Source organism: Acomys russatus, chromosome 6, assembly GCF_903995435.1.
Source record: "Acomys russatus chromosome 6, mAcoRus1.1, whole genome shotgun sequence".
Taxonomy (NCBI): Eukaryota; Metazoa; Chordata; class Mammalia; order Rodentia; family Muridae; genus Acomys; species Acomys russatus.
This window is the reverse complement of record NC_067142.1, coordinates 65,868,299-65,896,295: the sequence shown is the minus strand read 5'-3', so window position 1 is coordinate 65,896,295 and position 27,997 is coordinate 65,868,299. Positions and strand designations below refer to the sequence as shown.

Below are 27,997 nucleotides of genomic sequence, written 5' to 3'. Positions count from 1 at the left end.
TTTCAGTAAGAAACCCCCCTCAGGTTCAGAGTTGGACTTCTGCCTCTTGTTAATTCCTTTTCTCCCTTTGGTTCACAGCCCCACAGCCCTGTTTTCACAGAGCTTCACTACCAGAGCACTATGAATCTTAACGACCTCAAACTCAGGCTGTCCAGAGCTGGGCAAGAACACCTGCTGCAGTTCTGGAATGAGCTGGAAGAAACCCAGCAGGTAGAACTTTATACGGAGCTGCAGGCCATGAACTTTGAAGAGCTGAATTCATTTTTCCAGAAGGCCATGGGAGGATTTGATCAGTCATCTCACCAAGAAAAGGTGGATGCACGAATGGAGCCTGTGCCTCGAGAGGTTTTGGGCAGCTCTACGAGAGATCAAGACCAGCTGCAGGCCTGGGAAAGTGAAGGTACGGAGCACACGCTCATGCCTCACAGTGTACTATGAGAGATGCTGAAGTTATTCAAGTGGCTGATGACGTTGCTAGCACTGTACCCATCATACTAGAGACTTGGTGACCCACTAGCAAATGACAAACGGTCTTAATAAGAAAGCTGCAGTTCCTGTCATTGCAGATCTGTGTTCTGTTTGAATTATTCATGGCCTGGTTTCAAAGTTCTTCTCAAGCTAGTCTTTATTTGGCCTCGGTCTCTTTTTGTCTTTAAATTCTATACATTTGCTAGGTTACTTTCCCTGAAATTTTGTGGCACAAGTTAATGTTCCAATTTAAGCTGCTTTCATCTGAGACCCTGCTTAGACTGTCCCACACCTGTATTTCCAGTTTTGTTTTCTTCTGTGTTACTCCCCATTCCTATTGCTGCACATGTTTTAGCTGAGGCAAATAATTTACCTTGCCTAGGTATTCTATTATGCACTTCGTCCTGTGTTTATGTTTGCCTTTAGCTTGCTCTGGCCTGTGCCTTTTCTTTTTGCTCATTGGGTCACCTTGAAGGTCATGGAACTGTGCAGGCTGTGGTTCTGCTGCTGTGGACTGATATTCTCAGACTGACAGTCTGAGAGGTACTAGAGACCGAATCCAGCGCCTTCCACGTGCTAGGAAAGCATTCTGCCACTGAGCCACACCTAGACGGGGTCTCAGGTGCCTGCTGGTTTAAGCTTACCACGAAGGGCAGGAAGGCTTTGAGTTCCTAGCCCTTCTCTCTCAGTCTCCTGGTATTCATGGTTACAGGCCAAACTCTTACAATAATTCTTTTTTAACATTTTTTTTTTTCTTAGAAATTCTGTATGTGTGAGTGTTTCGCTTTCATGTGTGCCTGAACATGTGTGCAGTGCCCAAAGGGGCCAGAAGAGGGTGTCAGATCCCCTGATACTGAAGTTACAGGTGTTGTGAGTTACTATGTAAGTGCTGGGAATTGAACTCAGGACCTCCGTAAGAGCAAGTCGGTGCTCTAGACAACTGAGCCATCACCCAGCTTCCTTACACTCGTTCTTTAAGATTCACCACATTTGCTATTTTCAATGCTTTCTTCATTGTCCAAAGTTGGAATTAGTTGTTTATGCTTGCATTTGACTCTACCTTTAATAATAGCTGTTGACATTTGTTAGCCTGATTATGTCATACGCTTTTGGAGAGAAGCCCATGCCCTGATTGTCATCATTTAAAAGGAAAATTGGCAGTTATACATCAATATTATGTGTTGAATTTGCCCAAAGATTTCTTGTTCAAAGGATATACTATAATTTATTCTCATGTCTAGTACTAATTTATACTGTTGAGAATGGCAGAATAGCTCAACTATAGCTTTTTGGTAGAGCTGAAAACTTGGTTTTTGTAATCTAGTAATCATCTGTAAATAAAAAGTTTGATAAATATTGTACCCTAAGCCTGTTCATTAGTTGCTTTTGCAAAGCTCTGATGAAATCCCAGATAAATCAGTTTAGAGGAAGAAATAGAAGGCTTGGTGGAGCAGAGCAGTTTGCATCATGGTGGACCTAGAAGTAAAGAAAGAAGAATGGCAGTGCTCCGCGGCTCCTTCCTGTCCCTTGTATTCTGCTGGGTCTCCCACCATAGGATGGTGTCACTCTCATGCACAGTGGGCCTTCTTTTCCTTTATTTCATCCTCTCTGGAAATACCTTCTCAGATGTACCCAGAAATGTGCCTCACCAGTCTCCTAGGTGATTCTACACGTAGTCAGGTTGACAGTGAAGACAGGCTAGCACAATCTTTGTTTGCCTACACTTGTTAAATTTCCGCCTCGTTTTCTTAACTAAGTGAGCAAATGAGGCCTTAAAGAAACTCATGTCACGCATAATCAGAAATTGCCTAAAGCAGTATCAGATCTATTTTTATTTTCTTATATTACCTAGTTGTATACATGTTTTCCTTCCTAAATGTGAATACTGTCATAGCTACAACTTTATGTTGGTAGCTGTTTTGTTTTTCATTTGCTGACACCAGTCTCTCACTCTATGAAAAAAGGGAAGATAACTGGTGTCACTGATATTCTCTGTACCTTTATCTTCCTCTAGGCAGTAAGATTTATTGATTTTTAAGTTGTGTTCCAAAGAGCCCCAGGGCGTTCCCACAGGGAACTGTGTTATAACTGTGTTATAACTGGGAAGGTCTCTCTCACATCCGTCACAGTAGTTCTATTTCCTTCTATTTTGTGTATTTAATCATTATATGAGACTTTATTCAAAAGGATTCAAAGGTTAAAGAGCAATTTGGTTAAGATTGGTTGTTCATTCAGAGCATGCCTATCAGATCTGAAATGCTAACACATGATTGACCTAGCCTTTTGCCAAGAAAGACATGGCTAACCCAGCCTCTGACTGAGAGCCATGGCTAACCTAGCCTCTGACTGAGAGCCATGGCTAACCTAGCCTCTGACTGAGAGCCGTGGCTAACCTAGCCTCTGACTGAGAGCCATGGCTAACCTAGCCTCTTACTGAGAGCCAAGCTAACCTAGCCTCTTACTGAGAGCCATGGCTAACCTAGCCTCTTACTGAGAGCCATGGCTAACCTAGCCTCTGACTGAGAGCCAAGGCTAACCTAGCCTCTGACTGAGAGCCATGGCTAACCTAGCCTCTTACTGAGAGCCATGGCTAACCTAGTGTCTTACTGAGAGCCATGGCTAACCTAGCTTCTGACTGAGAATTGGGCAGGGCCACTAAGAGGATGACTTTCAGTTGAACCCGTGTGAACGGAGAGTTTGGTGCCATGGTAACTTATACTGACTTTGAAATCACTAATCCTGCTTTCCTGCTCCAGGCTTCAAAAAGTCCACTCCTCCAAACCAAAAGTCCCATGGGCTTCTTCCCTCTGTTTGCCCAGTGGCCATGTTTCTCCTTAGTGCTTGAGGAGGGTGGAGTCTTAGCATTAACACCTAAGGAATCTTGTATAATGGCTATAAGCAACATGCAGGCCTCCTTTGAAGTCTTCTTTAGCTTTTAATGGACTCTGTAGAACTAATCTGCATTAATGTTTTTTCATTTAAAGTATAATCCACAGTTGTTAGAACCAAGTGTGGCCCAAGAGGGAGTAAAGCAAACTTCCTTTTGGCTCAGTTTCAGCAAACAGTATTTATCTGTGGCTTAACAGTAGGGTGGAGGGGATTTTGTAACCGATTGTATATCCTTCTCACTTAGCCAGCAGTTTGTGTGTGTGTGTGTGTGTGTGTTTATGTGTGTGTGTGTGTGTGTGTGTGTGTGTGTGTGTTTACTCACAGTGATGGAACATGTCTGCAGTTACTAATCGGGAGAGTGCCATGGTGAAGACTATAGCATTGCATTTCATATGCTCTGAGGAGTAACTCTTTCAAGGCAATTTTGTTTTATTCACGATGGTGGAAAAGTATTGTGTAGTAGTTTCAGAATGTTTATTGAAATGATAATGAACATTTGAAACCAAGGGCAGAAAATTATTTCTTAGGGGTTAATATATAATCTCCTTGTTGAAGAGAGATCTTACTTTAAGGCTTGTGGCTACACAAGAGCAACTGGGAACTGTTGAGATCTTGAAAGAAAAGCAATTAGAAACTTTGAGAATATGATTGTGTACTATAAACTATCATCCATTATTTGAAAATGTGTATTTCGTAAAATACAAGTTAATTCCCACTTACACTGATGACTATTCAGTGTTACCCTTTTTCTTGTCCATGAGACACTTTCCTAAGAATTATAGAGGTGCTAGGAATGGATGCTGGCCTTGTATGTGCTGGGTCAGCACCCCACCATCCCCAACACCTGTGTGGTGTTTCTTCGCTTTCTAAGTGTCTTGTGGAGAAGAAATGCACTCATAGCATTATTTCCCCTAATTTTTCTTAAATCTAGTATAGTGATGTTTTCATAGATTTATTTTATTTTGAAAGTAGTAATACTTATCTTAAATTAGAAAATCCTAAAAATGTCAAAGGAAAAAAAATACAAATTTCTGCCATCCCATAATCCAGGGAAAAATAGCCATTACTACTGTTTTATAGTATTTCCTTTTACTTCCACACGTACGCCATTCTGTATCATTGCGCAGAACTTTATATAGGTTTATTATGAAACAGTCCAAGTATATTATGAACAAATATTTTGAGACAAATATGTTATAGTGAATGCCTATGTACATATGTTAGTGACTTTTTGCTTCATGTATCCTTCCTTTTGTTCTTTTTCTTCTTTGTTGCTGTACTTTAAGGTAAATCCTGATATCACGCTATTATCATCATAGTTCAATATATGATTTTAAATATGTATACAATGCCAAATATATCTCTCTAACCTACACTAATCACAATGCATTCTTGGTTTTTTGTTTGTTTTTGATTTTGTTATTTGAGACAGGATTTCTCTGTGTAGCCTTCGTTGTCCTGGACTTGCTTTGAAGAGCACACTGGCCTCAAACTCAGCGATCCAGTGCCTCTGCCTCCCTCTCCCTGAGAGCTGGGGTTAAAGGTGTGGACTGCCATGCCCTGCTGCTTTTTTGTGTTAGTTTATAAAATGAGTTCAGATAGAGATATCCTTGACTAGTCTACTTATTGTGCTTAACATTTTGGGAGACAGTTTCAGTTGTAATGTGATTAAAACTTAATGACTTAAGGTGGGCATGGTGGTACATGCCTATAGTCCCAATGCATGGTGTGCAGGCAGGAGGATCAGAAGTTCAAGTCCATTCTTGGCTGTGTGGGGAGTTTGAGGCCAGCATGAGCTATGTGAGAGCTTGTCTAAAAAACCAAGGCAGACAAACCTCCCGTGTCTTAGTGTTTCTTCTGACCAGCTTTCTCCTAGTTGTTTCACCTGTTGATGCCACTGGACTTGTCCTGAGTATCCACAACTTAAATGCAAGTCCTGTCGTGCTCTGCTTTCAGAAGCACCTGTGAGACCTTCCTTGTTTTAGGCACCTGTCCAAGTTAAAGCACAGAGGAGGAACTGGTCCAACCAGGAAGTTATCCAGGAAGTATTTGACCTTTCACAGGCCACTATAAACTGCTCTGTTTCTTGTAATGTTATCAAGGAAGAGTGCTCAGAACTTTCTGGACTCATAGTTTGTGGATCTCCAAAGAGAGATGTTCTCTAGACCTGGAACTGCCTCACTCTGGCTTATTTCTTTTTGTTTTTGTTTTGTTTTGTTTTTCTCTCTGTGTTAAAATACTACCTGTAAGAAAAGTCTTAACTCTTGGGTCCTATTATGAAGAGGTGAAAAGGAGGATAAATGGATATGAATTTTCAGACTTTTCATGTGTGTATGTGTGTCTGCATGTCTATATGCTTAATTTGAAACAAGGTTTTGCTGTGAAGATTAAGCTGGTCTTGAACTCCTGCTTTTGCTTCCAAGTGCTGGGGTTACAAGTGCAGGACCATACTCAGCCAACTTTAGGATATGAAACATTCATAGTTTCCTAACTGCTACTTGGCCAAGTGCATTTATGGTTAGTTAGCTTTTTTTTTCCCCAGTGCCGCCTATATTAAATATATGCTAGTGCCATATAATTTGAAATAATGTACTCTTGCTTTATACCTAGAAAAAGTCACTAAGTTTTATTTGCCTACTTAATTTCCAGTGCTGTTATTTGTTATTCTAAGATAGATACTAATTTTACTGCTATATGCAAGCAATTAAGCATTACTGATCTCTTCAGCAGCGAACCCAGCATTGGATTCTGTGAATTGCATGAACTGCATTGAGCTTTGAATTGTCCTGGGCTTGATTCTCTAAAGACCGCTTTTTCTCTTTTCAGTTTTCTCTGTCCACTCATAAGCTAGATTCAAGATCATAAAGAATACAGAAACCCTTTGTGTGTATGTATTTCATATGTGTATGGTGTATGCACATACATATGTGACTCTGTACATGCACATGCAGAGGTCAGGTCATCCAGCTGTTTTCTGCTAATGCTCTCCACCTTATTTCTTTCAGACAGGGTCCCTTTCTGAAGCTCAGCTTTTCTGTTAGGCTGGTTAGCCAGTGAGCTCTTGGCATCCATCTGTCTCCTTTCTCCAGTGCTGGGGCTACAGGCATGCAGTCATGCCCAGCGTTTCATGTACATGCTAGGAATTTGAGTTCAGTCTCTCTTGCATGCAGAGCAAATTCTCTTACTACTGAGTCATCTCTCTAGTCCATGGAAAACTTTTTAAATCACAATACATATGGATTATATTTATAATTCATTATAATAGTGGTTGTTAAATAGAAACAAGATAAATTCTTTTGAATTAAAAAAATCTATTTAAAAATTGTGTGTGTGCTTGTGTGTTTGCACGTGCCCATGGGGGCCAGAGGCATTGGAGCCCCTTTGGAGTTGAAGTTTGTGTTATGGGGCAGTTGTGAGTCACCTGGTAACTGAACTTTGGTCCTCTGGACAAGTAGCTGTTAACAGCTGAGCCAGGGCTCCAGCCCTAGAAAACTATTTAAAAATGGTCATGAAGTCTCTCACTAGTTTTTGGGTATTTGAGTGGGTTGCCTAAACTTAATTCTGTGTGTTGTATTATGGAGGTTTTGTGATACAAGTATTTTCTTTTTCAGGACTATCCCAGATTGCTCAGAACAAAGTGGCAGTTCTTCTTCTAGCTGGTGGGCAGGGGACACGACTTGGAGTCTCATATCCCAAGGGCATGTATGACGTTGGCTTGCCTTCTCACAAGACGCTGTTTCAGATTCAAGCAGAACGCATTCTGAAGCTTCAGCTGTTAGCTGAAAAACACTATGGCAGCAAGTGCATCATCCCATGGTAAGCCAGCCTCATGCTGAAACATCTGCTCTATAATGTCCAAATGCATATACACTTACTGTTTCCAGTGCTCTTCTGTGGAAGTGTAATTCCTTATGTGTTGAATAATACATGTTATAGCTACCTATCTGAATGGACTTCAGACTGATTGATGCCCTGATAATCCTAAGGTGGGGCTTTATTGTTTCTGGCATTGCTGCCAGGTATCCAGTGTCGTTCTGATTACTAATCCATTTTCTCATTTCCTCTCTCAAGCATTTGGGGCTTCTTTATAGTGTCTGAAATTTCATGATAAGATGCTATGGGTCTGTTCTGGGTACCCAGTAGGCATTTTTCAGTCTAGCAAATCTGGTCCTTAAATACCAGGTTACCTGCTTCTTACTCCCCTCCCCAACCTCTTCCACACACACCCCAGAGGTGAAAGCTATTGTGACTTCTGCTATGGGTCATACTTGTTTTCTCAGCCTTTACTAGAATGCTGCATGTAGGACCTCAGTCTTGGTCACCGCTAAGAGTGACACTCAGGCAGTTCCGCATGGGCTTTCACATTACCCCCTTCAGCTCTCTGATCGCTTTCCCAGATTGGTTTTGGAAGGTAGCATGTTTTGAGGGGGAACCAGCTGTGCATTTGGCATCCCTCAGGGCCTTGATCTCATGACTTCAGTCCCATATGACCAACCAAAACTGCTGGTTTTCTGTCTCCCAGCAACAGCCTGTACCCCATCAGAAAAGACTGTCTTCCTCTGGGAGATTTCTCCCTCTCTGGGGCTTCAGGTCTTATCCGTGCTGCTCAGTGGCACTCTGATTCCTTTGAAGACATGGTTTTGGGAATAAATTTCCAAGATATTCAAGTTCTTTTCCATATAAATACTAGGATGCTGTGAACTCTTTTTTTTTTCCCCATCTTGATTCCCCGGGTGTTTTGAGGGACATCTGTGTTCTGTGCACTCAGCATGTTATTTACAGCCCTGGTTTCTACTGTCATGTTGGGTTTTCTTCTCTCCCCTCTGTTTTTTTTTTGGTGTTCTGTTTCAGTTCATATGCAGAGCAGTTTCCCACCTTTTATTTTATTTGTATAAAAGAATTGTGGCTCAGCTCATTTCAAAGATCAAAATGCCAAGAACGATTTGTTTAGCAAACATATTTACCATGGTAGGAAATCATGCTATTTTCTTCATCAATTTACTTATTTTTGTTTTATGTATGGGTGTTCTGCCTTTTTGTATGTCTGCCCTACATGCTTAAAGTGCTTGCAGAGGCCAGAAGAGGGCCTCAGATTCTCTAGAAATGGAGTTACAGTGGTTGTTAACTACCAAGAGGAAACCAAACCAGAGTCTTCTGTAATAGTAAGGACCTGTGAGCCATCTCATCTCTCCAGCCCTGTTCTTCATCAGCTGATTTATTAAGTGATTATTAGTTGATTTACTGTTTCCGAGTGCTAAGTCACTAACTGAAACAAAAATCCCAACTTCTTTGTAGCTTATAGCCTGGCCCTGAGCCATTATAGTTTCTAAGTGTAGTTTTAGATTGGATTTTTTTTTTTTTGTCCTTTGCCATTCTATCATGAATTCAATTTTTTAAAAATAAAAGATTTGTTTTACTTTTTATGCATGTATAAGTGATATACATGTACGCATATATGTACGTATGAGAACCCTTACGTGTGCCTGATGCCCAGGAGACCAGAAGAGCATCCATGTGGATGCTGGGAATCAGACAGTGTCCTCTGGAAGAGCATTCAGTGGTCTTAACTGCTGAGCCATCTCTCAAGATCCTGAATTAAAGTTTTGTGGCAACAGAATGTATAATTTTACTTCTGTGATTATAACTGGGTGCTGAGCAGAATCTGGGTCTATTTCAGACTCTGAAATAGCTTTAGTGTGAACCATAAGAGAATATTAGCCTGCATTGCTGTTACCTTTTCCCTCTATTTAGAGTACAAGGTTTACTTTTAGCAGATACCGCCACAGAGTTCTAAATGCTTACGTATGCCTCTAGATATAAGTTCTCTGCTGCTGGGACAGGCTTGATATTGTCAGAGGCTGATTTTGTGCATAAGGGTTGCTAACATTGTTGGAAGAAATATAACAGCTAATTAGTGTGTTTGATCCAGAAACAAGATGAAGCGAGTCAAATGAGAAGCCCATGTTCTCGCAGAGTCTCTGTAGCTCGGGAAACAGATGCACATTCTTTTGCCCTAATTCTTACAAACTTGTTGCTTAGGAAATGGACTTTTCTTTTGTCAGGTATATAATGACCAGCGGTAGGACAATGGAGTCGACGAAGGAGTTCTTCACAAAGCACAAATACTTTGGTTTAAAAAAGGAGAACGTGGTCTTTTTTCAGCAGGGAATGCTGCCCGCTATGAGTTTTGATGGGAAAATTATCTTGGAAGAGAAAAACAAAGTCTCTATGGCTCCAGGTTTGTAATCATCCTCATTTAATGGTAATTTATTTGATAGAGGTGGAGCAAATAATTAACTTTTGATTTTCTTTTTAATGTGGTGGCTTGAATATTAAAAATACCAAGTTTTTCTCCTTTAAAATGTTTTCATTCAAATTTACATTGATTTAAAAAGTTGAGCTATATAGTAAGTAGGGGCCTTGGCTGATGATGTCCGTCAGTGCTACATTGCTTGCCTGAGATGCTCAAGGCTCTGAGTTCACATGCTAGCCCTGAAAAATGAACAGCGACAGCACAACAAAGCGGTGAGAGGCTGAATGATAATTTACAAGTGGCTTTAATTCTTACAGAGACATGAAATGGCAAAGAGAACTCTTCGTACATTAAAAGTGTAACGCAGAACTGTAGACAGTGTGAGTAGAGACCCTGGGTTGTACGTTTACTGTTAGGATATGCACATTACAGTTTGCTGATGGCATTTATTGGAACTGGACAGTGTAGTGCTTGTATACCTACACACATGGACCTGGAGAGCGATAAACCTTCATCTATTTGAGTACGTACTTGGAGGAAAGTCTGAAAAGAATGTACAATAAAACAGAGACTGTTGTTATGTGTGGGCCTACATTGCATCTGGATTCCTGTTTGCAAAAGAATGTTATTGTTTGTTTGTTCGTTTGTTTTGAGGCAATGTCTCACGTAACCCAGGCTGGTCTGAAACTCACTATGTACCTGAAGGGACCTTAAATTCCTGATCCTCCTCCTCTACTTTCTAAGTGCTGGGATTACAGGTGTGGACCACCACACTCTCTTGACCAGGTGCAGGAAATCAAACCCAGGGCTTCATGCATGCTAGGCATGTACTCTACCAACTGAACTGCATTCCTTGTGCCTACATTTCTTTAGTGCCTTCTTTTCTCCTTCCTTCCCTCCTTTCTTCCTTCCTTCCTTCTTGGGAAGTTGTCTAATTTTTCATTATTGTTTAAGGAATGGTTAAGATTGCTGGTAAAAATATATTAAGACAGCAATGAAAATGAGAAGAGCGGGCTGGAGAGATGGCTCAGTGGTTAAGAGCACTGCCAGCTCTTCCAAAGGACCTGGGTTCAATTCCCAGTACCCACATGGCAGCTCACAACTGTCTGTAACTCCAAGATCTGATGCTCCCATACCAACGGACATAAATTAAAATGAAATAAAATATTAAAAAAAAAAAAAGAAAATGAGAAGAGCTTTTACTTATATTTAGCTTAAATCTCAGTAGATTTTCATATAAGTCTGGCTTCTGAACAAATGAATCAGTATAAAATGCTGAAGTATTTTTATTTTGAGATGGGTAAGTCTATTTGGGCTATAGATACAAGGCTGATCTAAATTATAAATATTAATAAAACTTAAATGGTATGAAATAATCATTGCTTAGTGTTATATTGTACTCTATATTATAGGCTAAATTATTGTTTTGAGTTTCCTGGATTTACACAAATGATGTTATTCTGTGCATAATTATGCTAAGGAGACTTCAAAGCTATGTACTTTTGACACCTGAACTTTTGGTGCTTATTCAGTTTTATTTTTTGGGGAAAAGCACGCCAGTCTGTAAATGTTAAACAGTCTAGTTGCCTTCACAGTGGATCATGGTATGCTACTAGTAGGTTGTTTTATTTTCCAGATGGGAATGGCGGCCTCTACCGGGCTCTTGCAGCCCAGAACATTGTGGAGGACATGGAATACAGAGGCATCTGGAGTATCCATGTCTATTGTGTGGACAACATCCTGGTAAAAGTGGCAGACCCCCGCTTCATTGGCTTCTGCATTAAGAAGGGAGCAGATTGTGGGGCAAAGGTAATGTCTTCCCAGCTATGCTGAGCCTTTGAATGACCTTTCTCTGTCAGTCTTTCTTATTTTATTTTATTTTATTTATTTTATTTTATTTTATTTTATGTACATTGGTATCAGATCCCCTGGAACTGGAGTTACAGACAGTTGTGAGCTGCTATGTGGGTGCTGGGAATGGAACCCAGGTCCTCTGGAAGAGCAACCACTGCTCTTAACTACTGAGCCATCTCTTCAGCCTCCTCTATCAATCTTTTTGAGGTGATCTGATTAATTTAGAACCATTCATGCCTCTAGAGTATCTGAACCATTCCATTTTTTTTTTTCTTTACTTGATAACACTTGGTTCTAAAAGTAATGCAGACTTGTCACAAGTAAGAATTTAAAATAACTCTGGGCGTAGTGGCGCACGCCTTTGACCCCAGCACTCCGGAGGCAGAGGCAGGCAGATCACTGTGAGTTCAAGGCCAGCCTGGTCTACAGAGTGAGTCCAGGACAGCCAAGGCTACACAGAGAAACCCTGTCTCGAAAAACCAATAAATAAATAAATATAGAGGGTGACATGCAAATCGTTGAGACGGTGAGTGATGGCCATCGTTACACCTGTGATCTGTGATGGGTCATTAATATCAAGTCGTGTTCGAGCTCCTCGGGTAGCTGGGAAGGGGAGTGTGGTAGAAATAGCAGGTGTAGACTTCAGTAAGGCATCTAACGAGGGGTTCATGATTTTTTGTGAATAAGATAGAATGTGGAGATTACGAATAAGGTAATATTATTCGTAATTTTTATCATATGATAATTTGTATTATTTATAGTACTTAAAGATAATCAATTACTACTGAATGACTATAACACTGATATTTGGATGGAGGGAGGTAATGTTATGTATAGTAATATTCTTAAATAGTTGGAGTGTGTGTGTGTGTGTCTGTGTGTAAGATAATAAGGGTAGAAATAAAAGAGTCAGAAGAGACCTTAACATTTTAGAAAATTTAAAAATATTGGTATAAACACTGATTTTTCTGAAGGATTTTAAAGGCTTCCGTTCTCAACAAATAATGAATAACATAGTCACGCCAGGTCCTGTGGAGACTGATGTGGAGACATCTGATGAAGTGACTGCAAGATTTAGAGTAAACTGGGAAGGTGGCCAAGAAATAACACAGACTTAGCATAATGTCTGGCAGAGCCATCTGTTTTGATACAAACCATAGGAGACTTTTTATTCTTGTGTATGTTTTACTAATAGTGTGTGTGTGTGTGTGTGTGTGTGTGTGTGTGTGTGTGTGTGTGTTGCTTTATTTATCTACTGAAAAGTTTCTAGGCTGATCCAAAGTTTAGCTGTTGTCAGCAGTGCAGTGGTGACACAGGGACAGAGGAATATCCTTGATATGCTGACTTCAGTACCCAGTAGTGGGATAGTTGGATCACAGATGAACATATTTTTTATTCTTATGAGGATTTCATATTGCTTTGTATAGTGTCTGTGTAGACTCTATATACCCACCAACAGTAGGTAAGCGTTTCCTTTTCTAAGGCTTGGAGAGATAGCCTGTGGTTATGAGCACTTGCTGCTCTTCCAGAGGAACTTGGGTTCAGTTCTCAGTGTCCACAAAGCCGTTCACAGCTGTCTGTGACTCCAGTTCCTGAGGATCCCATGCTCTCTCGGCCTCTGTGGCTACTACATATATACGTGCAGGCACAACATCCACAAACACAAGACAAGTAAGTCTTTTTAAGAGAAATTGCCTTTTCTTCATATCCTCACTGGCAGCTTTTCTTTTTCTTGATTATATTCATTCTAACTGGGGTGGCCATAAAGTAATAATGTAGAGGTAGAAATGTTAATGATCCCGATTTGATCATTACATATATGTGTGTGTGTATATGTTCATTGAATTGTACTGTATCATATAAACACATAATAATTTAAAAATGGAACAATAAGCTGAAAAAAATCAAGCATTTCAAATTGCAATGAGAATAAACGAGGAAACTGGCTAAGTAAAACATCTCTCCTTCAAAGCTCATGCCAAGATCATGCCAAAATGGACACATCTTTAAATATAAATGTGAGGCCATTCAGTTGTGAGGATGTAGAATGCTTGTGTGACTTTGATGTAAAAGTCGAAACCTAGACTATATATGAACTTGAAATGTCTGTTAAATATGAGACTTCAAGAGACACATCATAATCTTGGTTAGAAATTTTCTGTTATAAAAACTTTCCTCACCACATTAGTCTAAAAATATAATAAAAAGTCACATTCAGAAACTGAAGCCCTAAATTTAGCAAAGCAGGTTTTGAGAGTTCAGTGTTGGGTCCATTAATAAGACTTCCTCTTTCTTGAGACAGGGTGTTGCTGTTGACCTAGACTTGGAACTCATGGCAGTCCTCTTGCTTCAGCTTCCTAAGGGGCTGCAATTATAGGCATGAGCCACCATGTCCAACATAAGACTCTCACTCTAAAGAGAATGATTGATTTAGTTTATCTGTTTAAAGCATCTGTCTAATCTAATACTTGATAGCATGTACTATGTGTTTTAATAGCTATTGAAATGTTTTTAAATTACACACACACGTTGGCTCTGTTTCTTTTCTTTTTTTCTTTTTTTCAAGATTTATTTATTTATTATGTATACAGTGTTCTGCCTGCATGTAACACCTGCAGGCCAGAAGAGGGCACCAGATTTCATTGTAGATGGTTGTGAGCCACCCTGTGGTTGCTGGGAATTGAACTCAGGACCTTTAGAAGAGCAGTCAGTACTTTTAACCTCTGAGTCATCTCTCCAGCCCGGCTGGAGACCGCTAGGACAGTCACCGGATTCTCTCTATTTTTGGGGCAATCAGTCTTCAGCCTTATCGGCCCAAAACATCCAACAAATTGCTTTGTGAAACAGGAATTTTGAAGGTCTGGTCCACCTAGTCTCTGCAAAGCTGCACAGTCAACTTTTCTGGATCATAGTGGGCAGTCAGTCATCAGCAGTAGAGATAAGAGCAGTTCTGTCACCCTCGTCTCTTGATGCCCTCATCTTCATTGATGTAAACTGGAGGTGCCTCCGGAACAGATGTCTCTGTCAGAAAAGCCCTTTATCATTAAGTGCCATATTCTGTGGATCTCTGAAGAGTGTGAAGACCATCTCTCTCTCTCTTCTTACAGTTATCAATCTATTCCTTTGAAGACGTACTAAATAAACCTGCTCTATGGTCAAGTAAATTAATATCTAGTAAGATTTGTAGGTAACTAAATACCAACTTTTATCTCCTATCTTTCTGAACAGCTTATTAATAGTTAGTTTTCATAAGACATTACCTTTTCGAATGAAAAGGCACAGCCTTGGCTGTCCTGGACTCACTTTGTAGACCAGTCTGGTCTCGAACTCACAGTCATCGCCTGCCTCTGCCTCCCTGAGTACTGGGATTACAGGCCTGCGCCACCACCTCCTGGCATGGCTACTGAATTGTAATGGAGATAGCATATGGAAATGTTAGTAGCTAGCAAACTTAAAATCCACCAAGACAAAACTGTGCATTTCTGTCCTTGTTCCACCTGGTGTCACTCTTCTTTTTGAAACAGAAACTTGATCTTTACTGCTGTAAGCTTCAGTGTCAATGTAAAGACTACAGACCAGAGATGATCTGGCCAGCCCCTTTGATCCCAGATACTGATGCTCTTCATTCAGGTCCAGATGAAGGTTGTTAGCCTGCAGAAGCAGGGCAGGATTTGTGTTTCCCAGCTTTTACTCTCTCACTTCCACTCCACAAGCCCATCTGGAGAATTGCTGTGTGCTGGCAGCTCTGAAACTGGAAACTGGTGTGCTGTCTCGTGCGTGCTCTGTTTACACAGAGACATGAGTGTTAATTTCTCTGTTACCTGTGGCTGCAGCTGAGGTCCAGCTGTGGTTTTCTTCTGCAGACTTAACACTTAGTCTTAGGTGTGACATTTAAGATTATAATCATTAAGTGAATAGGTAATGCAGAGGGAACCAAGCCAAGACTAGATTGACATATTTAAGTTTGTTACAAATGTTCGTTAGCAAATGTTTCTCTCCCCTTAGCTTTGTTTTTTGGGACTTAAGTTCACCTCTGCTTTCCAGCGGCTGGGATTACAGATATGTGCCAATTGGCTAGCCATAAATATATATGGCAATTAAGTTATTAAATATATTTGACACATTTTTATTATTTAGATTTAAGTATATTTTGATCATGTTCTTGCCCTTTCCCCCAAGTCCTTCCAGATCCTCTTCCCTCACCCAACTTTAAGTACTTTCTCAAAAATAAATAAAGAAAACCCAATACAGCAAGCCCCCTAAAAATCAAGAAACCAAAACGAGACATTACCCAAAAAGAACAAAGCAAAACAAAACATTGAATTCTAAGCTAATAAAAAGCACACAAAAAATATGAAGTCCATGATAAGTTCATCCACTGAACGTGAGTATCAACCCCATAGTGCTTGACATGCCCAGTGTCAGTCCACGGGAGAAAACTGACTTCCCCTCTCCCAGCAGGTCTAAAGACAGGTCAGTTGTTAACCTTTTCCCTGGTAGCTAGGTTTTTATTCATTTATCATCCATTCACTCATTTTTAAAAAATAAATATAACAAGATACAATAAAATAAAACAACTTTCACATGGAAGTTGGACAAGACAGACCAACAGAAGGAAGGGAGCTTAAGAGAAGGCACAAAGATCAGCAGTGCACTTGTTTGCACACTCAGGAATCCATTAAACCCCTAATCCGGAAGCCACAGAGACCCAGGGCAGACCCTGTCCATTCTGCTTTAGTGTCTTGAGTACGTGTAAGCTTTGCTCATGTTGATTTTGACAGCCTTGTTTTCTTGTTGAAGCCTCTCTGGCGCTTACACTCCTTTTGCTTCCTCTTCCATGGGGTTCCCTGAGCTCTGAGAGGAGAGATTTGATGGGGACATCCCATTTGGGGCTGACTGTCCCAAGGTCTCTCATTTCTGCATTGTGTTTGGCTGCAGGTCTCTATATTCATTCCTGTCTGCTGCAGAAGGAAGCCTCTCTGATGATGATAGAACAAGGCACTGATTTATGGGTATAGCAGCTGTCATTAGGAGTAATTTCACCACTATGTTTTTTAGACCAGTATTTGCTTTATCCTAGGTCTCTGAGCTAGTATTGGATATGGGTTCTATCTCATGGAGTGGGCCCTTAGGTCAAATCAGATATTGGTTGGTTATTCCCACAAGTTCTGGGCCACCATTGCTCTAACATATCTTGTATGTAGTACATCATTACAAAAAGGGGTCTGTGGCTGGCTTGGTGTTTGTATTTATCCTTTGGAGTGCAGAGTTCCTTTCTGTATCAGAGACTGGACCAGAAGGGTAAAGACCCTACATAGGTACCAGCTTGACGTCTCCATGTTCAATGAGTTGTGTAGGTGTTGTATTTTGGCACAGTCTAATGAGGGAGTGATTCGTAGTATGATAGTAAATTTCTTTGTAGTACTTTGTAACTTCTTTCTCCATCTTTATGCATTAAATATTCTTTTATGGAGTGACAAACTTCAAGAATGAGGTAGTTTACAAAATTTAGGAACCATTACTAATGGTTATCATTTTGTGAAGTGATCACAATTAATTGTATTATTATTTTGTTTGGATTCCTGCTTTTCAGAACATTATAAACTATTGATCAGCTCTTTTAAGATTTTTTTTTTCTCTTTTTTGATTTTGTTTGTTTGTTTTGATTTTTTTGTTTTTCAAGACAATGTTTCTCTCTGTAACAGCCCTGGCTGTCCTGGACTCACTTTGTAGACCAGGCTGGCCTTGAACTAACAGAGAGATCTGCCTGCCTCTGCCGCTGGAATGCTGGGATTAAAGGCGTGTGCCATCACACCTGGCTTTTTTTTTATATTTTTGTGACTGGGTTTCTTTGTGTAGCCTTGGCTGTCCTGTACTTACTTTGTCAATGCGCCTACCTCAGCCTCCGCGAGTGTTGGGATCACAGGCATGCATCATTGTGCCTCGCTTAGATCTCTTAGTTTTATTCATAGAATTTTCTTTATAATAAAACTAACTTCCAATATTATGCATTTGCCACACTTTCTTTTGTAATTTTGTTTCTTATACTATGTACATATCGTTAATTATAGAAACAAATCCTTTGTGTATAGATTAAATATGAGCAATGTAAATAGATCTGTGTGTGTGTTTCAGGACAAGGTTTCTCTATAGCCTTGGCTGTCTTGGAACTCACTCTGTAGACCAGGCAGGCCTCAAACTCAGAGATCCACCTGCCTCTGCCTCCAGAGTGTTGGGATTAAAGGTATGCTCCACCACCTCCTGGCCACCCTCAGATTTGATGGGCACTCTTTCCCTATTTCCCTTGTCAGTCCAGAGCCATTCAGTATTAAATGAGCAAATCACTGGTTTTCATAAAATTTGAAGTCCCAGACTCTCACACTTGAGTTGGAATTCAGCATGAAACAGATAAGTTTGAGTGGAGTCTTCTGGTTAAGTGACCTACCTGCTTTAGCTTTCCTATTTCTTATCTAGGTTTCTGAAAAATAAGGAAAACACTTAATCATTGAAAATTCAAGAAACAATTCAAATGAAGCAGTGATCTGAGCAGTTTAAAGAAAGAGATAGAGAATGCCTTCCTTTCATCTTTTGTGTTAGGATTCTCAGAGAATTTAATTTATTTTCTAAGTACTCAAATGTGCTTAAGGATAAGTTAAATTAGAAATTAACGTATTAGGGAAAATTGATTCTTCATCTAGTTGTTTCCTGTCTGGTTTCTTCTGGCTGAATGTTGTTAGTGGGGATTTTTTTTGTTTTTTTCTTTTTGTTTTTTGTTTTTTTTTTTCAAGACAAGGTTTCTCTGTGTAGCCTTGACTGTCCTAGACTAGCTTTGAATATCAGGCTCTGCCTCCCTGACTGCTGGGATTACAGGCTTGTGTCACCACCATGCCCAGATGGTAGTGGTGTTTTTGCTCTGGTTTGGTTTATGATAAGTAGGAAAGGCACGCTGTCTCTCATTTCTTGTTAGAAAAAAGCCTGTCAAAGTATATAGTTATTTTTAAAAGCTCAAGCCCTCTCTTGGATTGAACTTTAAAGATGACGTAAGCAAGATGTAAAGATAGCCTTTCATATGTCATGTTTCCAAAAGAGCCTGTAATTTAATTTCTTCCTTTACTGTTGTTTTTTCTGATGGGCAGGTGGTAGAGAAAACGAATCCCACGGAACCAGTTGGAGTGGTTTGCCGGGTGGACGGAGTGTACCAGGTGGTAGAATACAGTGAGATTTCTCTGGCAACGGCTCAGAAGCGAAGCTTGGATGGACGGCTGCTGTTCAACGCTGGGAACATTGCCAATCATTTCTTCACTGTACCATTCCTGAGAGATGTTGTCAAGTATGAACAAAAGAGGGACCCAAACTTTTGTTATTGATTTGTTATTTAGAAACTGAATCATTTAGGGAGCTAGGTAGGACCCTAAGTCCCACTCGACAGAACTCTTGAGGATCAGTGTTCTCAGAGGGAAACCTCCTCACATTGTGACTGCTTTCATAAGCTGTATTAAGTGCTGTACCTGGGCAGGAACTTTCCCTGGGTAATCCTCCTGCTTCCAAGTGCTAGGACTGGGGGCGGGGGGAGGGGGGGCGGGATGCTGCCACATCTAGGTTTTTTGTTTTGTTTTGTTTAATACAGAAATCATTATTTAAAATTTCTAGGAGGAATCTAATTATATGATATTTACACATGACCTGAAAATAAATGCTCTTAACTCTGAAAATCTCAGTGTTGCTTGTTGATACACTTATGTTTTTCCTCCTCTATTTCTTAGTGTTTATGAACCTCAGTTGCAGCACCATGTGGCTCAAAAGAAGATTCCATATGTGGATTCCCAGGGGCACTTAATTAAGCCGGACAAGCCAAATGGAATAAAGATGGAAAAATTTGTCTTTGACATCTTCCAGTTTGCAAAGTATGCTTTGACTAGCACCAGTAAGATCAATATATGCGTTGAAATGCTGCTTTCTACTGTTAGCCAAGAAGCTGTGCTCAGGGCTCACTTGGTAATGTCTGTTTCAGCCAGACGTCTTGATCAGAGAGTCTAGATTCATTGTAATTCTCCAGTCTAAAGCCACCACTCCAGGTGTGTGGTCTGATTTGCCTGGAAGTACAATTTAAAAAAAAAGGAAAAAGTCAGTTGTCACTATCTAGGTCTTTTGCAAAGTTGTTAAAGCCGTTTGCTTTTATATTTTGGGTTTTCAAGACAGGGTCTCTTTGTGTAGCCTTGGGTGCCCTGGACTTTGTTGACCAGGCTGGCCTTGAGCTCAGAGGTCTGCTTGCCTCTGCCTCCCGAGTGCTGGCATTAAAGTCATGCCCGGCTTAGTGAGAGACTAAAGAGATTAGTATAATTAGTTGACATGTGCAGTGAGCTCTTCGGACTCTGAGTGGGAAAATGAGAGCAGGCTGGTTGTATAACCTCATTCTTACACAGCCTCGGGCCTTCCTTTCCTTCCCCTTTTTATTCTGTTTGTTGTTTTCAGACAGGGTCTCCTGTGGGCCAGGCTCTGTAGCTAGGATGTGCTCGAATTCCTGGTCTTTCTGCCTCTACCTTCTGAGTGTTTGGATGATGAGTGTGAGTCTGCCTGCCTCCCACATGCTCTACTAATGCCCCTTTTCTCTGCCCCTCTCAAAACATAGTAATGTCATCTTTGCACATTAAATATTTTTTCTTTCTCATCTAAAGTGAGTGGTGTGTCACTCCATTTGCAATGGAGAAGAAAGTTGTGTTTCTTTTTGGGTTAGTACTAAGCATTATTTATGATCACTTGAAATTGGCTGAAGAAACCTTGTCAAATCTTTTGAGTCCCAAAGTCTTAGGTATGCTGGGAGGGGCGGCGGCTGTGTGCATAGTTTAATGTCTTGTGAATGGACTCCCTGTGGCTGCACTCTAGGAAGTTTGTGGTGTATGAAGTGTTGCGAGAAGATGAGTTCTCCCCGCTCAAGAACGCAGACAGTCAGAATGGAAAGGACAACCCGACCACTGCCAGGCAAGCTTTGATGTCCCTCCATCACTGCTGGGTCCTCAATGCTGGGGGACACTTCATAGACGAAAATGGCTCTCGCCTCCCAGCCATCCCCCGGTAAGTTACTGTCTTTGCTTTTATATGTATGGACTGTTTTGAACTTATTTCTCTCCTGTCTCATGTATCCCAAGATCTTGTTTCATTGTTCGTTTATTTTTAAAGTATCATTGTGTGAGGAGCCACTGATGTAAAGTGACCATAGCTTTGCCCATTATGAAGAGAACACCAGCTTCACTTCTCTTTAAGAGAAAGCTCGTGAAGAGCTCTTGGGTTTTGCTTTGAAACATCTTCATTGTGTTAATGAAATCATTTCTATTGGTGTGTCATGTGACTAAAGCCATTAGCAACACACTGTACTACCGGCAAGGTCCTTAAACACAGAGCTGCTTCTGCTGCCGTGTGTCTGTTTACGAGGCCCACCAAGAGCTTCCTCAGCCACAGGCTGTCTGGACGAGCTCTTTCCATGGCATTAGAGAAGATGCATGAAGGGAAGGGAACACCAGTAGCATTCCCTGAATCTCAGACCTCAGAAATGTTTTGGGTTTTATAGGATAAGAAAAAAGGCACTTGGTGCTATTCAAATTTCAGATAAAGCACTTTTAACCTAAGTCCTTTATAACTTGGCAGGCATCAGGCATGTGATTCATGCCTATAATCCCAGTACTCAAGGAGGCAAAGGCAGGCAGATCTCTGAGTTTGAGGCCAGCTTAGTCTAGTCCAGGGCAGCTAAGGCTGTACAAACTCTGTCTCCAAAAACAAAAACAAACAACAAAACTTACTGGCACCTAGAATGTCACTTTCTAAATCTTTTGTGTTTGTACACTTAGATAAATTATCTTACCATTTAATTTTTTTTTTTCCTTTTTTGTTTGTTTGTTTTTGAGACAGAGCTTCTTTGGGTAGCCCTGGCTATTCCTGAACTCACTTTGTAAACAAGGCTGGCCTTGAATTCACAGAGATCTGCCTGCCTCTGCCTTCAGAGTGATGGGATTAAAGGTGTGCGCCACCACTATCTGGCTTAATTTTTTTTTTTTTTTTTTGAGACAGGGTCTCTCTGTATAGCCTTGGCTGTCCTCGACTCATTTTGTAGACCAGGCTGGCCTCGAACTCACAGCAATACACCTGCCTCTGCCTCCCGAGTGCTGGGATTAAAGCCCTGTGCCACCATGCCTGGCTAATTTTTGTTTTTAAGAGGCAATATTCTGACTACATGCACCAAAGTGCTGGAAAGCCTCAAACATTGGGCCACTGGGCAGTGGAGTGCACTGTCCCATGACAGATTCTACTGGAAGGAACAGTGCTAGATTGTGTTTTAGTTCAAGGCCACTTACAGCATGCTCTGCCTTGTCAACAAGCTTGTTCTGTGACATGGACATTATTCTCATGCTCATCTTTGATTATTGAGTTTGGTTTTTTAATTTAATTGAATTTTTTTACTGCTTATAGTACCACATTTATGATTTACCATAAGGATACACCATTTGCTTAAGTCTGTTTTGCAGCTCCATTTCATTATTGTTATTTGTCTCCATTCCCATTAATGTTTATTTATTCCTACATAGCAGTGCTACAAATGGAAAGTCAGAGACCATCACAGCTGATGTCAATCACAAGTAAATATACCAGCCTGCCTGCAGTGCATGGTGATGGGGCTGTGCTTCTCTCTGTACTAACTGGCACCATAGTTTAGTGTTCTGTCTGCTGGGCTTCTGGAGGGAGGATGATTGAAGCTCTGGTGTGTGGGTGCACTGCTTTCCTGGTGGCAGGTATCTGTGGACTAACTCAGAACCTCGGTGCATGCAGGCAGTGGGGAGCATGCTTTCTTAGAGTCTGAGCGTAGGTGTTGGGGCCCTTGGCAAGATGTTTACAGGTGTTGGGATCCAGGGCAGGTTACAGGCAGGGAGAACAAAGTTGGATCCCATTAGACCTTGTAGCATAAGCTAGATGGAAATAGCATTCTGCAGTGGGTTTTACTGAGTTGAATATATATGCTCTCAATATGGAGTTTGACTGTTCCTGACATTCTACAGCTTCTGATATGGAGAAGACATCTTTTATTTGCTCACTTTTTTGTCTTTGTTTTGAGAAAGGGTCTTTGTATCCAAGGCTGGCCTGGAGCTCTATTCTCCCATTTGCTCCCAAGTGCTGGGATTATGGCCATATACCACCATATGTGGCTAGGGTCACTGTGGTTTCAGTATTGTTATTTTCATTCTAAAGCATATTTTTTTTTTCCTTATCAGCAGGCCATTTTATAGCTAAAAAAATCATAACTTTCTAACAATATTTTTTAAATTGTGGTTTTTATAATATTTTTGCCATTATCTTCATAGCTAAAAGGTCAGCTGATGTTTTTGCTGCCCTAGATTTAGGGACTGAAGTGATGGCTCAGTGGTTAAGAGTACTGATTGTTCTTGCAGAGGACCCAGGTACAATTCTCAGTGCCTACATGGCAGCTCACACCTGTCTGTAACTCCAGTTCCAGGAGATCTTACACCTTCTTCTGGCCTGCTTAGGCCCTGGGAGGCAGGCATGCATACAGTGCAGATATACATGCAGACAGATGGCCTGTATACATAAACTATGAATTAAAAAATAAATATGTTTAAAAGTTACTAGATTTAGTTTAAATGTAAGATTTTTCAGGTAATTTGGGAATGAGGTTTGGAGCAAAGCATCTGGAAGTGGAAATTGTCTCAGATGACACTTTCCATCCGTGTGCCTCCTCTTGTCATGCTGCACAGAGATAACGGTTGCCACTTACATCATGGAGCCTGGGCCATAGAGCCCTTTGTCATCTTCTGACTCACCCATTATTTTTAGTGTGTAGACAAACTACTTTTATAATTTAAGAAATACAGCTTTGACTCTGAGTTTCATTCTTACTGAACCATAGCTGTTTCCTTCAAAATGAAGCGAGTTTTTAATGATGTCACTATAAGCAACATTTTTTCTATTTTTTTTTTTTTTTTGTTAAGGTCCACAAGATTATTTGTCTTAGAATTGTTTTGTTTCTTCCACTGACTTTTTGTAGGATAATCAAACCAAATGACATTGACTTATAAATAATTGCTACTAAAATTCTTCATACTAAAGGATGCCTACAGAAAGTTGAAAAGGTTACTTATAAATGAGATGTAAAAAAAAGCTATCAAGATGGCTTAGTGGGTAAATGCACTTGCCACATAAGTCTGATGTTCTGTTCTGTTGTATTCACATAAATCTGAAGTTCTGATTCCTAGAACTTACCTGAAGGACTCCACAGAGTTGTTCTTTGATCACTACATATTCTCCGTGGCAAGCCTACTCATGTGCACACACGCATACACACACACACACACACACACACACACACACACACACACACGCACGCACGCACACACAAGCATACACTTGCACACACACTCATCAATAATAAAAAATTTAAAAAAGAATGAAATATGAAAAGGAAATATTTTATGTAAGAAATAGCTTGGAGATACCCTGAAGAATAAAAGCAAGGATGTGGAGTCTTGGCAAAAGTGACATTTTTATTTTTCATCTTACTATTAGCCACCAGTGGCTTGGTGAGGGAATTAGGGGCCAGTTTGGGTTGGGCTGTTTCGCCTGTAAGCTGATTGTCTGGTGAGGACCGCTTTTGTCTCCCCTCCTTCAGGGCCTCAGAGCTTACCTGTTGAAGTCCGTTTTCTTGGTTTCTTCCCATTTGGACTCGGGCTGTCACGGCAGGTCTAGAGCAGAAGTTACATATTCAGACCAGCTATATACTTGTTTCTTGGTTCAAATCCACATTCTCATCATGCTGACTGAATACTTCAGAGCATTAGCTGAACTGGCTCTGTGCATCTCACCAGTGTAATAGGCCTTCAGTCTCCCCATTTGCTTTAGTCTGACAGCCTCCCCAGAGGGTCAGAGCTAGACCCCGTGTCATAAGAATGCAACCATATAGCGTAAGTAATATTTACTCTTGGAGACTGGGATTTTTAGGCATCTACTACATTCAGTTTATCTGTAAACAGGAGCAGTCACTCTGAAGTGAATAAAGAGGTGAGGGAATGTTGGGACTTGTGCCAAACCTTGGAGGGTGGGTATAGTTTTTGTAGTCATAGGGACTGTAGTTCTTAAAAATTAAAATATAATTACATCATTTTCCTCTTTCCTTTCTTCCCTTCAATCCCTCCCACATGCCCCATCTGTCTTTGGTTTCTCTCAGAATCATGGCCTCTTGTTGTATGTATGTATGTATGTATGTATGAATGTATGTATGTATGTATGTATGAATGTATGTATGTATGTATGTATGAATGTATGTATGTATTTATGTATGTATGTGTGTGTATGTGTGTATGTATGTATGTATGAATGATATGGATGCATGCATGTATGTATATGTATTATACATACGTATTTAAATTTACACACACACACACACATGTAAATACCTATTTGTAAATATAGTCTGCTCTATCCTAGTCTGTTTAATATTTCTTGTATGGTTTCAGGGCTGACCACTTGGATTTGGATAATCAATTAGAGGACTCATCCTTGGGAAAGATCGTTTCTCCTGCTCTCACCCCTCCTTTGTTGCCTGCAGTTCTTTGTGTAGGGGTGGGGTCTTGTCTATTGGTGGTGTACTTGTTCAGGTCTCATGGGTGGAGCTTTGTTGCCGTTTCTAGGAGACATAATCTCACAGTAGTGTTCCAGAGCCTCTGGCTATTACATTTTCCGCCCCCTATTCTAAAGTATTCCTACGGCCTGTGCTATAGGAGTTGCATTGTAGGTGGATTTAGAGCAGGGCGACTCGTAATCACTTTTTCTCTGTATTGTGACCAGTTGTGTTCTGTAATGCTTCTTTTTGTAGTAAAGAGAGTTTTTGGAGAGGGTGAGAGCAGTGCTAATCTGTGAGGATAAGGACGAAGGTTTAGACTGAGAAATGATGCTGGGTTAGTCAAACGGTGCGAGTTGACTCTCCTCCAAGGGCTGAGACTTCGCTAACCCTGGATGACTGGCTAAATTCCCAGGACCAACTATTATTTACTCCCTGCGAAATGGACTGTCCGTCCAATTAGAGAACTGCTGGTTACCATAAAGACTCATTATTACACCCTTATGTAGTCCAGGTTGGCTTTGAACTCACTATGTAGGCAAGGCTGGCCTTGAACTTCTGATCTTCCTGTCTCCATCTCCTGAGTGCTGGGACTACAAACATCCAGCACCATGTTTTATGCAGTGCTGGGGATTGACCCCAGAGCCTCATGCATGGTAGGCAAGCAGTCTACCAACTGAACAACATTCTGAACCTACTACTGGCAAGATTCTTGAGATAGCAAATAGTGCAGCTCTCTAAGGACTGACAACAAAGAAAACACTATTTATAGACTTATGTTAGATTATCTAGAAATCTAGAATCCAAAATGTCTATAAAATGTTAGATTGTGACCTAGAACTGGCAAATTATGAGTCTGTCCTTTGTCTTTTCTCTGGTACCTTCTGCCCTAGTGCTTTAAAAAGGGACTTTTGGTAACATGGTATTTTGAGGCATATTAATAAATTAACTGAGCTAATACAGGAGACTCAGATTGTATAGGAAAATCTTGTCCAAGGAAATGGTGGAACAAGGAATGAAATGTTCTCTCACTGTGCTGTTCAGTTTGGTTATTACCTAACTGTGGCTCCTGAGCACTTGAAATGTGATTATTACATCCAAGAAAGTAAAATTTGAAATTTCCAGTTTAAGTAGCACTTTGGCTACTGTGTGGACAGGGCAGGTCTAGAATGTTTGTCAACAGAATCTGACTTGCAAGGTTGTGTTTTGTGTGAATTAAAATAAACGTGAAGGATTCAAGAGACCTAGCAGTGGGCCTGGCACATAGTGTACGTCTAATCAATACTTCTCTTTAATGAGCTTCTGAAATTGGAAAGGAGATTATATAAAAGATAGCACAGAGAGGGCTGAGGGTAGTTATAGGTACTTGCCCAGGTGGTTTGCATCTGACCATGAGAATATTTTAACCTTCAGGGGATTTAGTGGGGAATAGGATTCAGGGTGGTCTCTGTTCTTTAACTAAAATTCTGTTACCTGCAAGCTTCTCAGAGGAAAGCTATCATCTGTGTTTTTATACTAGCAGAGTCTTTAACATGTCTATGTATTTTTTCCCAGCTTGAAAGATGCCAACGATGTACCAATCCAGTGTGAAATCTCTCCCCTCATCTCCTATGCTGGAGAAGTAAGTTTGCTTCACTTTCCTCACCGTCCTTTTACAAAGTACTGTGTATCTCCAAATAGCTTAGCTTTTGTACCACCAAGAAGTGATAAGTGTTTGAAGAGGAGGATGTGATCATTACCTCGTATGTATGGATCATGCCACAGCACACGCACTTTGAATAAGCACTTAGCACCCTCAGAATATGTATTATTTATCACTCCCCAGTTTAAAATAAACTTTACGGAAGCAGGGATTTGGTATTTCTCTGGGTTGCAGATGGGGTGTTTTGGAGAAGGTGCAGCATTCTCCTGAGGAGCTCCTCCAGGGAGTAAGCAGAGAAGCTGTGTATGTTCTGAGCTCTTGAGAATTTCTGCAGTGTCTTTCATCTATGCCATAAATGAACTACCTGTCATTAACAGAAGTCTATAACTTTTAGTTTGTTTCACCCGACCACTAATGCCTACATATTAATGATCTAAAAAATGAAATAAGGGTTTAGTATAATCAGCAGGCTGCTTTTTAAATGCAATGTAAGTTTTCTTTCTAGATATCTTTTTGCTTTGCTCATACACATAGCTCTGATAATCTTACAGACCTGTGGAGTTGAGGTTTCCTATGTCCTGGTTACCTACATTTTCCTGGAGTGTCTTACTGTTCAGCTGTAGCAGCAGAGATAGCCATCTTGCTTAGAAAATTAACTGTATTTACTGGTAATTGTGAAGTGAATGGCTAGCGTCTTATTAAATGTAGAAATTTCATTATAATCACTTGCCTAATACGCACTAGGCATTGGGTTTCATCCATAGTAGTGGGGAAAAAAATATCCAAACCACCACCACCAAAGCCCAAACCACAGAGCAGTGTAAACCAAGAAGAAAGAAATGAACATTTTTCTTTTTCTTTTTTGTATTTGTCTTATGCTTCCATAAATCAGCCATTAAGTCTAGTCTACAAAGCATATGAGGTGGATATTTGACTTCTAAATTCTTCCTCTCCAACTAGCTTTTAAGTGTTTAGTACAACCTCCAGGCCAGGGCTGCGGCTTTTCTGACATGCTTCATTTCAATCCTTCCTTTAGGGGCTAGAAGGCTACGTGGCAGATAAAGAGTTCCATGCACCTTTAATCATCGATGAGAATGGAGTCCATGAGCTGGTGAAAAATGGCGTATGAGTTCTAACATGCGCTCAGCCATATAGGGAGCCTTTGCTTCTGATAGACCAACTGTGAACATGCGGGGCCTCCTGGAAGGCTGAAGTGTGGATATCAATAGAGTTCCATTTTGCTTGCTGGTATCTGATAAACAACAGACTTCCC

The 27,997-nt window shown here is 40.6% G+C and overlaps 1 protein-coding gene across 3 annotated transcripts; it reads left to right on the top strand.

Annotated features, from left to right (window-relative positions):
• Positions 1 to 15: 15 nt before the first annotated feature.
• Positions 16 to 27,997, top strand: Uap1 (UDP-N-acetylglucosamine pyrophosphorylase 1). 3 transcript variants are annotated; one of them, XM_051147813.1, is made up of 10 exons: positions 16 to 400; positions 6,969 to 7,173; positions 9,420 to 9,595; positions 11,247 to 11,419; positions 18,601 to 18,794; positions 19,228 to 19,368; positions 20,348 to 20,536; positions 22,045 to 22,092; positions 26,637 to 26,703; positions 27,761 to 27,997. In XM_051147813.1, the coding sequence occupies exons 1-10, from the start codon at positions 121 to 123 to the stop codon at positions 27,851 to 27,853; spliced, it is 1,566 nt and encodes a 521-aa protein (XP_051003770.1). In that variant the 5' UTR covers positions 16 to 120; the 3' UTR covers positions 27,854 to 27,997. The 3 variants fall into 3 exon arrangements, with proteins under 3 accessions (XP_051003770.1, XP_051003771.1, XP_051003769.1); XM_051147812.1 differs by having other exon boundaries at positions 22 to 400; positions 22,042 to 22,092; XM_051147814.1 differs by lacking the exon at positions 22,045 to 22,092.